General features: G+C 39.7%; 1 protein-coding gene and 1 pseudogene across 5 annotated transcripts in view; both read right to left on the bottom strand.

Moving 5' to 3' along the window:
- CLCN3 (chloride voltage-gated channel 3) overlaps positions 1 to 18,525 on the bottom strand; it is a 48,186-nt gene that overhangs the window by 16,791 nt on the left and 12,870 nt on the right. For all 5 annotated transcript variants that reach the window (XM_053585640.1, XM_053585662.1, XM_053585647.1 and 2 more), the window contains 6 exons: positions 10,422 to 10,579; positions 8,791 to 8,890; positions 7,231 to 7,418; positions 6,281 to 6,403; positions 3,285 to 3,491; positions 1,824 to 1,904 (listed from right to left, as the gene is read on the bottom strand). In XM_053585640.1, coding sequence (XP_053441615.1) covers positions 1,824 to 1,904; positions 3,285 to 3,491; positions 6,281 to 6,403; positions 7,231 to 7,418; positions 8,791 to 8,890; positions 10,422 to 10,579 — 857 coding nt within the window. The remainder of the gene's footprint in view (positions 1 to 1,823; positions 1,905 to 3,284; positions 3,492 to 6,280; positions 6,404 to 7,230; positions 7,419 to 8,790; positions 8,891 to 10,421; positions 10,580 to 18,525) is intronic.
- Positions 296 to 466, bottom strand: LOC128591788 (uncharacterized; annotated as a pseudogene).

An 18,525-nucleotide genomic window follows, 5' to 3' on the forward strand; every position in this document is an offset into this window, starting at 1 on the left:
TCACTATAAATTCATTAATACCAACTGATTATAAGTATCTAATAATTATAGTAGAACCTCCATAGCTGATCACTTCCCTACAATGACCACCTCCTTAAGTTGACCTTATTTTCAGAGACTGGACATGTACGTATCAATACAGTAGGGCTGGTTCCTTATGTTGACCACTTCCATTATGTTAACCAGTTTGTTACAGTTCCTTGGGTGGTCACCTTACCCTACAGAGATTCTACTGTATATAATATACCTAGCATTGCTTTTTTTCCAAGATGAGTTTCACGTCCAATTCAATCATGATAGTTAAAAAAAAAATGAGGTACCATCACGAATTCCTGTTAGCTTATAAAAATGCACTTATTTAGTCTGCCTCTTCTAATACAAACTGGAAGAAAATGTAAATTTGAAAACATTCCTTGCCATGTTTTTTATACAACACTTGATCTTAGCCAAAAGGCCGAGAAGCGATTGCCATGTTTTTTATAAACTTGTAAAAAGTAAAGTTTTAAGCTCAATGAGAAAAACAAAAACAAAATAATCCATTGAAGTGACACAATTATTTTGTTAAACATCAATAATTGTACCAGAAATAATCACACAAGACAAACTTTAAAACACAATTCAGGAATATGATGAAAACTTTTAAAACAGAAATATGGGTTATAATTTAAGCAATAGGGGTAAGTTTTAAGTGTCTTCTAGTAAGCCAAATTCACATCTTATTACTTTTAAATATATATAAAAGTTAAATTTAAAATAATTTCCTAAATTTATACATAGATTAAAAAATACTTTTCTCCAGGGCGGCGCCTGTGGCTCAGTGAGTAGGGCACCCGCCCCATATGCCGAGGGTGGCGGGTTCAAACCCAGCCCCGGCCAAACTGCAACAAAAATAAAATAGCCGGGCGTTGTGGCAGGCGCCTGTAGTCCCAGCTGCTCAGGAGGCTGAGGCAAGAGAATCGCGTAAGCCCAAGAGTTAGAGGTTGCTGTGAGCCGTGTGACGCCACGGCACTCTACCTGAGGGCGGCAGTACAGTGAGACTCTGTCTCTACAAAAAAAAAAAATACTTTTCTCCAAGTATGGAACATACAGTGTATATTACTTTTTATGTAAGAATGAGTGAAAAATAACTATAAAAATAAATTTGAAGACATGAAAACAAAGTCTCTACAAATCAGATCAACTATAAAACTGAAATGTTGCTAAATATACTTTTATTGGGGTCGGGAGTGGTAGCTCATGCCTGTAATCCTAGCACTCTGGGAGGCCAAGGCAGGTGGATTGCTTGAACTCATGAGTTTGAGACCAGTCTGAGCAAAATTGAGACCCTATCTCTACTAAAAATAGAAAAACTAAGGCAAGGCTCGGAGCCCGTAGCTCAAGCGGCAAGGGTGCCAGCCACATACACTGGAAAGCTGGCGGCTTCGAATCCACCCCAGGCCTGCCAAACAACAATCATGACAGCTACAACTAAAAAATAGCTGGGCACTGTGGTGAGTGCCTGTAGTCCCAACTACTTGGGAGACTGAAACAAGAGAATTGCTTAAGGCCAAGGGTTTGGGGTTGCTGTGAGCTGTGACTCCATGGCACTTTACCAATGGAGACAGCTTGAGACTCTTGTCTCCAGAAAAAAAAGAAAGAAAAAGAAAAACTGAGGCAAGAGGATCACTTGAGCCCAAGAGTTGGAGGTTGCTGTGAGCTATGACGTCATGGTACTCTACCCAGGGGGACAGCTGGAGACTGTCTAAATATATTTAGACATATATATATATATATATATGCTTTTATTGGTAATTATATGTACTTTTAATTTACAAGTTACCTACCTCCTCCAGGCTAAAGAGAACTCCTCCAATCGGTGCACCAAACGCTACAGAGACACCTGCAGCTGAGGCAGCTGACAGCACCTACAAAGAAGATATGGGTCATTTCATAATTTCTTATGAAATTCTTCCTGCTACTTCAATTTTCCAAATGCCTCCTCAGAATTTAAGTCTCATGTCTCCCTCCTCCCCAGCAAAGGTAGGCACTCCTTTCTCTGAGAAGTCCGTTCTCTCCTCTGCCTCAAGGTTGCTCACACATTTGGACACACAGTGCCAGGCACACATGGACCAGGTATGGGAAAGGGAAGGCAGTGAGCACAGGCAGCTTTTCAGAGGTGTGTGAGCAGATAAGAGAAGAAAGCAGTACCAGCTCGGCGCCCATAGCACAGTGTTTACGGTGCCAGCCACATAAAACTGAGGCGGGTTCAAATCTGGCCTGGGCCAGCCAAACAACAATGACGACCACAACAAAAAATAGCCAAACAACAATGACAACCACGACAAAAAATAGCTGGGTGTTGTGGTGGGTGCTTGTAGTCCCAGTTACTTAGGAGGCTGAGGCAAGAGAATTGTTTAAGCCCAAGAGTCTGAGGTTGCTGTGGGCTGTGACACCACAGCACTCTACTGAGGGCAACATAATGAGATTCTTGTCTAGAAAAAAAAAAAAAAAAAAAAAAGAAAGTATCCAGGATCTGCAGGGGGAGGGGAGTGTTCACTATTAAATAGGATATCATTTCTACAGCCTTTACAACTGCTTCACTGTAATTATTCTAAATCCAAGCAAGATATCCAGAGAACTGACAACCTGGTGAGCTTCCATGTATCTTCACTACCCCTGCTGCTGTCAGTGCTAAGACCCCCTGAAAGCACACACTGTGTTCCCTAAGTAGGTGGAATCAGCCAGGACCCATACAACAAAGTTGACGGACAGCAAAGTCGCTCACTACCCCTTCTTCTGCGTCACCGCCCACCTTCTACTGGCACGAAGCCAGCTAATACCCATAGTCCCACTGATATTTAACTATTTCACTCAGTGCCATTCCCCATAGCACTCAGCAACTTTCTACATGTTGGAAACCACCTCTCTACTGGTGACAGACACTGTTGCTGCCTGCAAGAGGAACACAGCTGCCTCTAAACCTGGAGATACACTGGCATGGAAAAGTGAGAGTAAAAACAATGTCTTGGTAAACACTTTTGAAGAGGAAAGACGTAACTCAAAGTGAAAATATATGGAAGGATCTTGTGAAATTCAAATGGACACCAGCTAGTCCATCTCAAGCTTCTCTCAAATGAGGTTTAGAGATTATTCAGAAAAGAGAAAGAAACACAAACTAATCTCAAACAAAATTCTCATCTAAATATACAATTTATCAAAAAAGTAAAAAATGACTATAAACTAGGAAATTCTTCAGTCTATATGAACAGATACTTTTCCATCAAATGAGTACAAAAGACACTTACCTCCCTTTTTTTAGCTTCATTTGTGCTGTACTTTGGAAAGAGGTAGGAAAAGATATTTCCACAGCAACAAGCAACGTGTACCAGTGGACCTTCTTTTCCTAAACTCAAACCTGATGCCACAGCCAGAACTAATGTGATGGTTTTAATCATCAAAGTCCATTTTCCCAAGTAACCTCTGATGATGAATCCACTCAAAATAGTTTTAATCTACAAAGGACAAGATTAAGGCAGCTTAATTTCTTTTAAGAAACATTAAGAATTTAATGAACCTCGGGCAGCACTTATGGCTCAAAGGAGTAGAGTGCTGGCCCCATATGCTGGAGGTGGCGAGTTCAAACCCATCCCCGGCCAAAACTGCAAAAAAGAATTTAATGAACCTGAGTTATTCTTTTGTTTAACTTCTAAAAGTACCTTGCAAATTTTAACAAATTATGGAACAATTGATAGTTTTCAAAAACTTTTCTTTACATAACCAAGAAAAGTCAAATTTGAAAATTTGTTGTAGAAATCAGCACAGCATATTTAGATACATTTTGGACACTGTGTCAGAAATAAAATGCCTTCTCAGAGTACTGTAATTATCTGTAGTACTTTCTTGTGTTAAGAAGGATAAATGACAATAACTAAACACTGCAAGATACTGCTTTTTATTAAAGATATTCTTCATACTTATAAAAATAAGTACAAATCTTTTAAATGTTTTGTTTAAATAAAAGAGCTATATTCTCACATCTACTTTTGCATTTAATCTATTTTGTTATGTTTTTGTTTATAGTAAATGGAAGAAATTCTAACTTCACTCAGAAGGTTAGGAATGGAGAGTGCATTTGTAATAATTCTTTCAGGTAATTATGGATATTTTTATCCATAAAACATGCAGTGGCTCATGTCTCTAATCCTAGCACTCTAGGAGTCTGAGGTGGGTGGACTGTTTGAGCTCAGGAATTTGAGGGCAGCCTGAGCAAAAGTGAGACCCCCATCTCTATTAAAAATATAAAAACTGGGGCAGCGCCTGTGGCTCAACGAGTAGGGCGCCGGCCCCAAATGCCGAGGGTGGCGGGTTCAAACCCAGCCCCAGCCGAACTGCAACAACAACAACAAAAAAATAGCCGGGCGTTGTGGCGGGCGCCTGTAGTCCCAGCTGCTCGGGAGGCTGAGGCAAGAGAATCATTTAAGCCCAAGAGTTTGAGGTTGCTGTGAGCTGTGATACCATGCACTCTAAGCCCAAGAGCTGGAGGTTGCTGTGAGCCGTGTGACGCCACGGCACTCTACCGAGGGCAGTAAAGTGAAACTCTGTCGCTACAAAAAAAAAAAAAAATATATATATATATATAAAAACTAGGCTCGGTGCCTGTAGCTCAGTGGCTAGGGCGCCAGCCACATACACAGGGACTAGAGGGTTCAAACCTGGCCCAGGACCTGCCAAACAACAATTGCAACAAAAAAATAGCTGGGTACTGTGGCAGGCGCCTGTAGTCCCAGCTACTTGGGAGGCTAAGGCAAGAGAATCATTTAAGCCCAAGAGTTTGAGGTTGCTGTGAGCTGTGATACCATGCACTCTACCAAGGATGACATAGTGAGACTTGGTCTTAAAAAAAAAAAAAAAAAAAGAAAAAGAAAAACTAGCTGGGCATGGTGGTAGGCACCTGTAGTCCCAGCTACTCAGGAGGCTGAGGCAAGAGCATTGCTTGAACCCAGGAGTTTGCTGCGAGCTACACTGAGGCCAGGGCACTCTAGCCTGGGCAACAGAGTGACAGACTGTCTCAATTAAAGAAAAAAAAAAAAAAAAAGAACACCATAAAAGAAAAATTACAATTTAGTTTTTTTTTTTTTTTTGAGACAGAGCCTCAAGCTGTCACCCTGGGTAGAGTGCCATGGCATCTTAGCTCACAGAAACCTCCAACTCCTGGGCTTAAGCGATTCTCTTGCTTCAGCCTCCCAAGTAGCTGGGATTACAGGCGCCCGCCACAACGCCTGGCTATTTTTTTTTTTTTTTGGTTGCAGCCGTCATTGTTGTTTGGTGGGCCCTGGGCTGGATTCGAACCCGCCAGCTCAGGTGTATGTGGCTGGCGCCTTAGCCACTTGAGCCACAGACGCCGAGCCTACAATTTAGTTTTAAAAAGAAATGTGTTAGGGAAAAGCTGTTAACTTATTTAAGTACAGAAAAATGAAAAAGGGAAAGAACTGAGTTTACATTAAGTTTTACATTAACTATTTCTAAATATAATTTTCCCTTAAATTACTATTGTTGAAAAATAAACCCCCAAAAGTTTATAATATTGACCCACTATGATCAGATGCTTTCTCAAAGCATACAACGGTTAAATTCAAGAATCATTAACTTATCTAATCAAAGATACCTAAAAAAGAGAATGATAATTTTAAAATAATCCATCAAATAACTTTAAAACACAAAATAGATTTTCCAGGATCTAGATGTTTAACCAAGTCTTCTGAAAATCTGCTTGGTCATGTGCTAAATTAGTGGTGGGAGGGGAAAAAAAATCTACTTCCATAGTTAAGTGATCAAATTATTAGGGGGTGGGTGGTGCCTGTGGCTCAGTGAGTAGGGCGCCGGCCCCATATACTAAGGGTAGCGGGTTTGAACCTGGCCCTGGCCAAACTGCAACAACAAAAAAAATAGCCAGGTATTGTGGCATGTACCATGTAGTCCCAGCTACTCGGGAGGCTGAGGCAAGAGAATCACCTAAGCCCAAGAGCTAGAAGTTGCTGTGAGCTGTGACACCACAGCACTCTACCAAGGGTGACAAAGTGAGACTCTGTTTCTAAAAAACAAAAACAAACAAACAAACAAAAACAATTTACTAGGGGGAAGAATTTTTCCAAAGATGTCTACAATCAGCTTTTACTTTTAAAATTTTCTTTTTCATATTATTAACACACTATTACCTTCTCCCCCCCAATTACTTTTCCCTCAAGGCAAAAAAGTATCATAATAATTACTGTTTAGTAAGACTAAACACTCCAGGGCTTACCTCCGGAATTCCAGAGCCACAGGCATATGGAGCAAATACCTTTACCAGGGAAACTGCAAGAAAGGCAAAACTCAATGCCCAGAAGATGTACATTATGTAGTTCATGATATAAGAACCAGGACCCTAAAAGGCAAATAGTTCAAGAGTCTGAATTTAATTTACAGTGCACCAGCAATGCAAGTGTTTCCCACATAAGAAATTTGGGTAAAATATGTAAAGACCTCTGGTTTATTTCCACATTAATAAAAGCTTTAATGAACAAAATATTTAAGTAAAATCCAAAAACTGATTCCTATACATACTAAGGAGACTCTTAATTCCATTTAATCTTTTTCCTAGCTTTCTCCTGATCCCTGAAGTCTTATTACCAAGACATCTCAGCAATACTTCAACCTTTGCTGAGAAACCACATACTACCCAAATTCATTCCTTTTAGCTCTAAATTCAGCTATAACAACATTTCTTAAATATACCCATGAGATCATGTAAAAAGAAATCTAAGTTCTAGAATGTTCTTTACAGAACACAAGAGCAGTAAAATAACATTACAATGTCACAGAGGAAAATCTCTGAATTTCTTCAAGTTCTCCACTTTAGAAGGCTTATTTTATAATTCAGTTTCATAATCCATGCTTCCCAATCTCAGTGATATAAATTAAATGCTTTTAATAACTTGACTTTATATTAACTTTACATAGATCCTACCACAATGACTATCCCTTCTTTTCTACTATGACTCAAAATAAATATATTTGCACAGTAATCCAGGAGACTTGTATTCGACTATGTAATTAACACAAATGCTTCTTGAAACAATACTGTACTTAACTTCTTTCTTGCTGTAATTTATTCTAATATTTTCCATTCTATTCTATTTCTTCTTGTTTTTCTTTAATGCAATATAATCATCCAATATGTGATTAATTGTCTTGAGACAAAGCAAGACTCACCTCTGCTTGGCCTATGATTAATTCTGCCCAGGTCTTCCACTGTGGACATTTGTCCCTCTCTTCAAAAGTCGTTTCATTAGATCCCCAGCAGCACTGCTCATGGTTATACCACAGCGCACTGAGACAGATGCCTTCCTTCAGGTCAGTCATCCAGTCGGCAGCAATGTCTATCAGTCCTGCTAGTGCCCCTGTGAACACATGTGGAGATGGCCACAGACAGGTCCATTTTTGGAGTTCAGAACTATGTAGTCTAAAGATTAGTAGAAAGCTGGGGACGCCTTATAAATAAAGGGTTATTTAGGGGCTATAATATGAATTTAAAATTTTTATAATTTAGATATAAATGTTTACATTAGTTTTAAAAACTCTAGTTATTCTTTAAAACAAAATTGCTATTCTTTAGAGTTAAAACTACATATCTAAATTAACTGTGATCTAAAAAGGAAAAAAAATATTTAAAAGATACTGAAATATCTTCAAAAGACAAGAGGTTCATAAATCTGGCCTTCAAGGTCAGAGTTTTAACTAGTATGTTTCAATCCAAAACTTAATCAACAGGCTTACAAATTATGTTAATCTCATTAAAATTTAAGTGTCCATTAGAAATAAGTAGTGACACTCGTAACACTGAGAATTGTATTTTCGTAAATAATATGTGTAAGAGATTATTTTTACACATATTATTTTTATTATTTTATATTTTCTATTTATATTTTTACACATATTATTATTTACACATATACCATATGTGTAAGAGATTATTTTACTAATGGAATTTTAAAAACATACAAATTTATAGTCTTTGTCATACTTTCTTCAGATATAAAAAGATCAGTGGATCACATACATAGAGGCCACAGAATTCTCGTGTGTGCCACTTAAAGTTCTTTGAGGGAAAAGTACCCCCTTCATTCTCCACAAAAATTTTAATTCTTCATGTTCTTCTGGACGTAATGTTTCATAGTGGAAGTTCAAAGTGATTAAAGCACCCCTTAACATTTGTCTTTAGACGCTCAACTACTGTTTCTGAAAGTCTCACTCATGGGGCCCCTTGGCCTTGTGTGCAGCGTGGTGACCACAAGAGCAGGACCTGGAGACAGTGCAGGGTCACATACTGCCTGGTCACTCACCAGCTGTGTGGCCTCAGTCAAGGGCTACACCTCTCTGCATGTCAGCCCCCGGGTCTGTAAATGGTGGTAACAATGACACATGTCCCTTTGGATTGGAATGAGACCTAAATATGGGTAGAGTTTTTAGGACAGTACATGACGCATAGGAAGCACTCAATAAAGATTAGCGCCCTGTTTGTTGACATCAAAAGACACTTTACTGTCATCTAGTCCAAATCACTCATTTTACAGATAAGGAAGCTGAGTCCAGAAAGATCAACCAAACTGGAAGCCTCCTGCTTCCTATTCTTGTATTTAGGAAGATTTTGTAAAGGACAGAAAAAAGCACTTTTTAAAACCCAACTGTACCTGAAAAAAAATTTTTTTTGAGGAAAGGAGAGAACTACTGATAATTCTGTTCACTAAAGGAGTGCTTTACAATGTCCTTTACCTGATGCCAGTCCCGTCAGCGTTACAACCAGCCATCCTGACCATGCGTCATATAAGCTTTTCGTCATTTCCCATGCTGATTCTTTCTTTTTGCTGTTGATCTGAAATTAGAAATGTTTATGCCTCATTTTTAAAACTATGAATAGAAGCCATAATTCTAGAATCTAGCATTTTTTCTTGGTTACCATACACAGAATAGTACTTTCTGAACTAAATAATGGAAAAGGTGTATTTGAGACAAAATTTCCATGCGAGACAATTGGTATATCTGTAAAACAGGTGACCGGCATCTCCACAGAAAGCGTTATTTTAATAAGAACCTCAAGATTTATTAAAAGAACTAGCTCTCTGAACAGATTTCAGTGACCCCTATGCCTTTTTATCATCTTCTCCCTTAACCAACTACGTGACATTTCCCAGAAACAGCAGAATTTCTGCAAAACAGAGCTGAGATTCTAAAGGCGCTGGCAGAAGACTGGGCATGGTGGCTCATGCCTGTAATCCCAGCACTTGGGAGGCCAAGGCAGGTGGGTTGCCTGAGCTCCCTGGTTTAGGATCAACCTGAGCCAGAGCGAGACCTCATCTCTAAAAATAGCTGGCAGTGGTAGCAAGCTGTAGCCCGAGCTACTCAGGAGGCTGAGGCAAGAGAATCACTTAAGCCCAGGAGTTTGAGATTGCTGTGAGCTATGACGCCACAGCACTCTACTGAGGGCAACAAAGTAAGATTCTGTCTCAAAAATAAATAAAATAAAATAAAAGTGCTGGCAGAGTTCCTGATATCAACTCTCCATTCCACAGGCCTCGTTAGGGACACTACTACCTGCCCCCATGCATTTGTCAAAGGGACAGATCTTAGGCTGATTCTTCTTTCAGACCAAAAAACTCCTTTCTTCCTTGGCAATCTGCATTATCTCAGTAAGTGCTCTTTGTGGGATGAGTAACTGGAGCTAGGCTGAAACCCTCTTGTGGTTTCAATAGCACAAGGGGTCCACAAATCATAGGAAGTCTGACCTAGACCGCTTTAAACTGAATCAAAATCAAACTTTAATTGGTACAAATAAAACATTTACAGTATTAGAGTAAGACAATATGGTTCGAAATGTCTGTCATTCCCTGCTCCTAGCAGTTAAGTGGATTATAATAATCTCTAAAAAGTAAGTTCTGTGAGGCTGGGTGCGGGGGCTCACACCTGTAAATCTGGTACTCTGGGAGGCTGAGGCAGGAAGATCTGCCCAGGAGTCTGAGTTGCAACTGCACCACGGCACTCCAGCCTGGGCAGCACAGCAGGTTTCCTCTTTCGCCTTAACTGCTGGGCTGCTAGAAGCCCAAACCCATGCTGACCTCCCTGGCCTGAACTTGGTCTGCTCCCCCAGCTCCTGTGCTGCATTCAGTTCTCCCTTTCCTTCCTGTTTTGTCTTCTTGTAATATTTGTTTTTAAGCTCCCTCAAATCTTTTTGGGAAAGATATGGGGTATGAATATACTTAAAATAAAATAAAATACACCATATGAAATGTAGACGTATATGTAAATTTATTTTAATCTGTAATGTATTTTGGCAGTCTAAGATTACTGGCAGAAGTACATGATATAATTATATACTATATTAACAAAAATCTACTAGAAACACTTACCCTTCTGTGCCTTTCTCTGTCTTTGCATTTCTCTCGTACCCAGTCAATAGTATGAAAATCATCGTATGTACCAACACCTGGAATCGGCTCATCCAGAAGATCCAGCAAGTGTGTGGAACTGTTGATGCCGCCCCCATTGGTCATTGTGTAATGCGTCCCTGAGGGCAGAGGGCGGGGCATGTGTGAGAGGAAGCCATCCTGCGAATTCATTGGTAAGTCACACAGAATTAGTGTCACTTGAAATAATTTCAACCAAATAGAAGAAATGGAAGAAAAATCACACAAAACTTGGAACTAAAGCAAAAAGATCATGACCTGTCCTCCAGTATCGACAACAAGCCTCCTGATAGCACCTGATGCTCTGCAGAAGAAAACTTTATGGGACTTGCTCTTTACTACTAGAGAGAAACTCTGCAACGTTAGAAATGACTTATAGAAGGTAACTTGAAAATGATTATTTTCACCTGGCAAAACAAAAATGGATTCTGTCCAGTACAAAAAAACCCTTGGTTTTGTCTTTGCCCTGTAAGAAATTCCTTCTTTCTCAGCCAATATACACACCATTTGCATTTACCCTCAAACACCATGCTGGCTCCATCGGAGTTAAATAAGCCTCGACACATGAGCACTGTGTATCTGACCTGACTATAACAGAATTAAGGAATGTACTAGGAAGGACACAAAAAGACAATTCAAGAAAATACAAATCAAACCCACAATATCACTTTCCTCTATCAGATTAGTAAAGATAAAAAAAAGTATGAACACTCAGTTGGCAAAGTTATGGAGAAAGAGGCCCTATCACAAAATTAATAGCTTAAGATAAATGAGAACAACCTCTTTGGAAGGGAGATGCTATCAGACTATAATATAAACAAATACTCTTCAGCCCAGCAAGGTCGCTTCTAGGAATTTTTTTCTGTAGTTACACTTGGGTAAATCCTTGAATAAATTCACATATTATGCTCAATGTGGGTAGAACATCTTACTATGTGCTATAGAAAGAAAACAAAAAACATATTAATGGCAAAGTGCTTATAATCAAAAAATAGGTTCGACAAAGAGCCAGACAGCATTTTAGGCTTTCAAAGTCACATGGTTACAACTACTCAACTCTTCCACAGCAGCACAAAAATGAATCCTCCACAATATGTAAATGAATGAGTCGAATGTGTTCCAGTAAAACTTTATTTACAAGATAGGTTGAGGGGCAGGATGAAGGTCACAGGCCAGTTTGCTAACTGCCAACTTCAGGTCGCAAATCTGTACAGCACAAACCAAACCAACTGGAAACATGAAGAATTTTTTTAGGCTTGGCACCCATAGCTCAGTGGTTAAGGCAATGTCCACATACACAGAGGCTGGCAGGTTCGAACCTGGCCTGGGCCTGCTAAACAGCAATGACAACAACAACAAAAAAAGCTGGGTGTTGTGGCGTGTACCTGTAGTCCCAACTACTTGGGGGGACTGAAGCAAGAGAATCATTTAAGCCGAAGAGTTTGAGGTTGCTGTGAGCTGTGATGCCACAGCACTCTACGAGGGTGACATAGTGAGACTCTGTCTCAAAAAAAAAAGAAAAAGAAAAAAGAAAAAAGAATTCTTTTACATGACTCTTCTATATATAGTGTAGGAGATACAAAGACAATAAAAAAATAACATTGACCCTGACTGCAAGGTGCAAGTTGTGGGTTCCCAATCCAAAAGAAAGAATTTCAAAAGAAAGTTCTAATACTGAAGCACTATAAAACAAAATTCTAGTCGTGTTATCTATATATAATTTGTTACAAAGAACTTTTGGGACTGTAGTACCTAAAACTAGGTGGGATTAACCCAAGAAATTTTCCTTAAAAATATGAATTTTAAATTATAATTTGAAATAATTAGTCTGTGGTCTGACGAGAACTATAGCTATGTATTCCACATTAAATATGCTTATACTTATTTCTGAAAAGAAGAAATATCTGATGTGAATATGGTCTATAAAAGATAGTAAGTAGTGTCAGAAAAAGAGATTGGGTGGACAAAACAAACTGGGTAAGAAATACAATAATCAACCTGGACACGGTGACTTGCTTGACCTCAGGAGTTTGAGACCAGCCTGAGCCAGAGGAAGACCTTGTCTCTAAAAAAAAAAAAAAAAAATAGCTGGGCATTGTGGCAGGCACCTATAGTCCCAGCTACTTGGGGGTGCCAGCTACTTGGGATATCGTGGCAAGAGAGTCACATAAGCCCAAGAGTCTGAGATTGGTGTGAGCTGTGACACCATAGCACATTAACAAGGATGACAAAGTGAGACTCTGTGTCAAAAAAAAATAAAAAAATAATAATCAACAGTACGTACTACTGGACTTGAAGTGGAAGACTGATAACAACCATTTTGAGGGGGTAATCTGGAAACATGTATCAAACCACAAGGTTCCTACTGCACTTCCAAGGATGGATTCAACACATTCACAAAGACCTAAAACATTATTATTATTATTTATTTTTTTTTTTTGTAGAGACAGAGTCTCACTGTACCGCCCTCAGGTAGAGTGCCATGGCGTCACACGGCTCACAGCAACCTCTAACTCTTAGGCTTACACGATTCTCTTGCCTCAGCCTCCCAAGCAGCTGGCTAAAACATTATTTTAATACTGAAAAATTCAAACCAACAGAAATGCAATGAATTAAATTATGCAATGGAATATGAAGCAGCAGTCACAAAGAATGAGGTGGGTCAACCTACACCAAGGTAGAAAGGCGCTACAATGTACTACAGTCTAAAAAACAGCCAGTTGTAGACAAGCATTTGTAATATGCAAATTGTTTTGTAAATTTATTGGCTTAAACATTATGCTTTACATGTATAATTACAAATAGAGAAAACAATAAGACCAAATACGAGGCAGTATGTCAGTTAAGGTTTTCTCTGGGGAGCAGAATTGCTGGAAGCAGAGAACGAACCTCCATTTTGTACTCTGCTCTCATAGGTTCATCTAAACATTAGCTAAGGCCCCGCAGCCCATATGACTTCTTGTCCCCTCCACATACTTTCTCCCCACCAATTCATTCAGAGACATCCACTTGTCACAGAAGAAATACAAAACAGAACACAGAGAACAACACCCAGTATCACCGCTTCTAAGCTTCATGTTTAGGGTTCTGAAACACTGAAAATACAAAACCTTTTTAAAAGCCGGTACTTCTGAGTTCCAAGAGATAGTTTCTGGGTGTCAAAGGCTTTAAGTAAAAAGGCTAATAGTTTCTGCAATAAGCCAAATGAAAAGCCAATCTAGGGCGGCGCCGGCCCCCTATACCAAGGGTGGCGGGTTCAAACCCGGCCCCGGCCAAACCAACCAAAAAATAGCCGGGCGTTGTAGCGGGCACCTACAGTCCCAGCTGCTCGGGAGGCTGAGGCAAGAGAATCGCTTAAGCCCAGGAGTTGGAGGTTGCTGTGAGCTGTGTGAGGCCACGGCACTCTACAAAGGGCCATAAAGTGAGACTCTGTCTCTACAAAAAAAAAAAAAAAAGCCAATCTACCTAACCACATGAGGCTTGCTAAGGAAAGAAAAAAAGGAAACTGAGTAAACAAGGGAATTTAGCCATAATTATACTTAATTCAATTAGCTAAAATTTAAGTCTTTTTTTCTTAACTCTCTCTCTAACCCCACTCCCAGATACTCAATATTTCCAAACTAAAAATAACCATATTATACATTAATTGTCCTCACGTTAGGATTATTATTTATATAACAGATCCTTTCTACTTTTGCTCGCCTGGTATCTCTTTTCCCTTTTTTCTGTAATAGAACCCAATTATATTAAGGAAAGTTTTGTCCTTCGCAATGTTGGTGAAGTTATCAATCAAGGGACCCTCCCCTCCTCAGCCACAGAAAATGTACATGATCCAAGTTAGACCAAACTCTCTCTGCCAGAAATGTAGATCTTGAGCATAGAGATAGGTACAGCCAGTCAACTTTAACTGAACCTTCAAATGGATATAGAGTAGTTCCTGCTACCTAGATCCCTGGATCTTGGATTATAAGAAAATGTGATCTGAAAGTTAGTAGCTCCCAAATTCAAGACAAAAAAAATATCAGAAACTATTCTAGAGAGAGACTACCAAATGTCGGTGATTGCCGTTCTACTACCCAATTCTATAATCTACTGAAACAAAAAGGAATGGAAAAAGATCATTTTCCTTCAGAGTGACCTCGTAGAAAAATTCCATGACCTTAATGCACTCTGAGGTCAGAATGATCCTGCAGTGGTTCTCAACCTTCCTAATGCCGTGACTCTAAATACAGTTCCTCATGTTGTGGTGACCCCCACACATGAGGAGTGATGTCTCCGTTCCTAAGACCATCAGAAATACGTGTTTTCCGATGGTCTTAGGTGACCCCTGTGAAAGGGGAAAGGGTTGTTTGACCCCCAAAGGGGTCGCGACCCACAGGTTGAGAACCCCTGTTAGAGTCAAATTCCAGCCGGCCACATATATAGCTCTGTCCCCAGCACAAGTTACTTATTAACCTTTTTCAAGTACCCTGGTTTTCTCACCCACTTCTAGAGTAGGCATGCAGATTAGAGATAAATAATGTAAAACATAAAACACCTACTACTACTATTTGACAAATAGTAGGAAATCAATAAACACAAGCTATTATTTCTGCCCAAATATTTTGATGTTTAAAACTTTATCAGGTTGCATTATATTGCTCATATGATATTAATTTTAATCAAAGGACTAACAATATGACAGAGAAAAACATCTTACAAACATGGGCAATGAGTTCTTCTACAACTGTATACTGAGCAAAAATCCTACAAGTTTTTAACAGATACCTTAATTTGCAATGCCTGGTCCACATAGAAACAAATTCCTGAAATGCACAGTCAATGACATTTTCCACAATGGATATTTCATGTTCAAATCCCAACAATGAAATACTTCAGCAAGTAGGAAAAATTATCTAATCAGTCAACTAAAACTGGCTTACAATTTCCTTACTAAGACTTTTTGTATTGTTTATGTTTTTCCAGACACAGAACTTCATACAATTCAAGCACATCTATGGAAATAGAAATCTATACAAATATCTGTAATCTAAACAGAAAGACTTTTAAAATTATCTGTAGAAGAATTAAGTTTAAGATTATTCATTATTCTTCAGAGAAAAAGTTTTCCAATGGGGAAAGAATTGTCTTTTCAAGAAATGATGGTGGGACCCAATGCCATGTGGCTCAGGCCTAAATCCTAGCACTCTGGGAGGCTGAGATGGGAGGATCCTTTGAGGAGTCTGATACGAGCCTGAGTAAGAGAGAGAGAGAATTCATCTTTACAAAAATAGAAAAACTAACTGGACGTGGTGGGGTGCCTGTAGTCCCAGCTACTTGGGAGGCAGGGCAGGAGGATTGCTTAACCCTAGGAGTTTAAGATTACTGTGAGCTATGATGACACCATGGCATTCTAGCCAGGGTGGCAGAAAGATACCTTGTCTCAAAAAAAGAAGAGAAATGATGAAATGATGTAGGGACAACTGCCTATCTACCTGTGAAAGAATCAATTTGGACTCCTACCTTGAACAATACAAGAAAATTAACTCAAAATGGATCCTATATGTAACTGTAAGAGTTGAAACTATAAAACCCTTAAAAGAAAATAATCAAGAGTAAGGTTCGGTGCCCGTAGCACTGTGGTTACGGTACCAGCCACATACACTGAGGGTGGCGGGTTCGAACCCGGCTCCAGGCCAGCTAAACTGCAACAACAAAAATAAATAGCCAGGCGTTGTGACAGGTGCCTGTAGTCCCAGCTACTTGGGAGGCTGAGGCAAGAGAATCTCTTAAGCCCAAGAGTTTGAGGTTGCTGTGAGTTGTGATGCCATAGCACTCTACCCAGGGTGACATAGTAAGACTGTCTCAAAAAAACAAAATATCAGAGTAAATTTTTGTGATCATGGGTTAGGCAGTAGTTTCTAGATATGAAACCATAAGCTTAAGTGACAAAAGAAAAAATAGATTAATTGGACTACATCAGAATTAAAATAGTCTTCCCATGTAAAAGCCAGACTCTATTATCTAGCTCATTTTTAATAACAAGAACAATTAACATTTACTGAGTACCATGTGCCAGACATAGTCTTAGTATGTCACATATATATGTTAGGTCATTCGATCCTTACAACAGCCCTGTGAGGTTGGTGTTAACCATCTCCATTGTAAAACTCTAAGAAACAAGGCACAGAGAGTAAGAAATATACCCAAGGTCACACAGTTAAGTGAGGAACAGGAATTCAAACTCCACCACTTTCATTTCCTACCAGTATGCAAGAGTGCTGAAAAATAATTTTATGGTTGACTTACATGTACATTTTATTTATTTTGAGACAGAGTCTCACTTTGTCACCCTGGGTAGAGTGCCGTAGCGTCACAGCTCACAGCAACCTCAAACTCTTGGGCTCAAAGTGATTCTCTTGCCTCAGCCTCCTTGGTAGCTGGGACTACAGGTGCCCAGCACAATGCCCAGCTACTTTTTTTTTTTTTTTTTTAAGAGACCGGGTCTTGCTCTTCTTCAGGCTAGTCTCAGTACTGAGTTCAAGCAATCCACCTGCCTCAGTGCTAGGATTACAAGGCATGGGACCCCCCCACATGGCCTACATGTTTATTTTACATACAGACATCTTTCTCTCAGTAAGTTAAGAACTATTAGGGGAGATTTCTTTGTAGTTCATGATGGCTGGGTTTCTTTGTAATGTGGATGCAGCTCCCACAAGCCTTGTTATAACAGCGTGTTACCTGTCTGATGCCAAAACAAAACAAAAGCACTATCATATCAGGCATATGTACTTCAGTTTTGGACAGTGAATAAAACCCTGTCCCTGCCCTTCATCATCATCCCTTTTTGTCTTTGGTTCCAGCCCATTTGCTCCTATACTACTTAAAATACTACAGGAAAAAAGATGCCACACTAGGCATTGCCTTCCTCCCAGCACTCACCCTCATGATTCAGTCTGAGACAGTCATCACTGTTCTCACCCTCAGGAAGGCGCAGTCATCTTCTGCCACAGGAGCCAGCCTTTACCCCAGGCTGACCTAACACTCCCCAGGTGTATACTTAAATTGGCTTTCAAACTATTTCAACTCTGGCCCATAGCAGGAAACGTTTTTCAGTGACAGAGTATTTAAGATATGTGCCTAAGCAAAACCAAAGATTAGCAAACATACTCTTGCTGTGTGGTGTATGATATTTTTTTTTCTTAATACTGGTCACAACCCAATTGATTTCATGACCAACATATCAAAATCTGAAACTGAACTAGAGAAATACTGACATAAATGAAATTATCTGCTTTTCCATAAATGAAAATATAATCTCACCCACTAGCATTCAACAGCTGAACTAAACAAACAAACAAAAAAAAGATTGCTGCACCCTAAATCAAATATCCTAGTAAATCTCAGCCACATCAGCAGCACCCTAACTCTCCTCTCAAGGGAAAATATCCAAATAATAGTTTCTCATGAAAAAAGTAATCATGGGGCGGTGCCTGTGGCTCAGCAAGTAGGGCGCCGGCCCTATATACCGAGGGTGGCAGGTTCAAACCCAGCCCCGGCCAAACTGCAACAACAACAACAACAAAAAAAAAAAAATAGCCGGGCGTTGTGGCGGGCGCCTGTAGTCCCAGCTGCTCGGGAGGCTGAGGCAAGAGAATCACGTAAGTCCAAGAGCTGGAGGTTGCTGTGAGCCGTGTGATGCCACGGCACTCTACCAAGGGCAGTAAAGTGAGACTCTGCCTCTACAAAAACAAACAAACAAACAAAAAAAAAACAAAACAAGTAATCATGTAGTTACCTAATAGGACTCTTATTCATTACGTCCAGAGTCAATTTCCAAGATTGTGAGAGTAGGGATTCTTGTCACTTCATGCAGAGAATCAATGCATAAGACATGCATAAAACATCTTTTAAAAAAATTATAGGAGAGTAGTTGTCCATAGGTCAGTGATTAGGGTGCGGGTCACATACACCAGGGCTCATAGGTTCAAACCCGGCCAGAGCCTGCTAAACAACAACATTAACAAAAAAACAGCCAGGCATTGTGGTGGGTGCCTGTAGTCCCAGC

This window comes from Nycticebus coucang, chromosome 1 (assembly GCF_027406575.1).
Source record: "Nycticebus coucang isolate mNycCou1 chromosome 1, mNycCou1.pri, whole genome shotgun sequence".
NCBI lineage: Eukaryota > Metazoa > Chordata > Mammalia > Primates > Lorisidae > Nycticebus > Nycticebus coucang.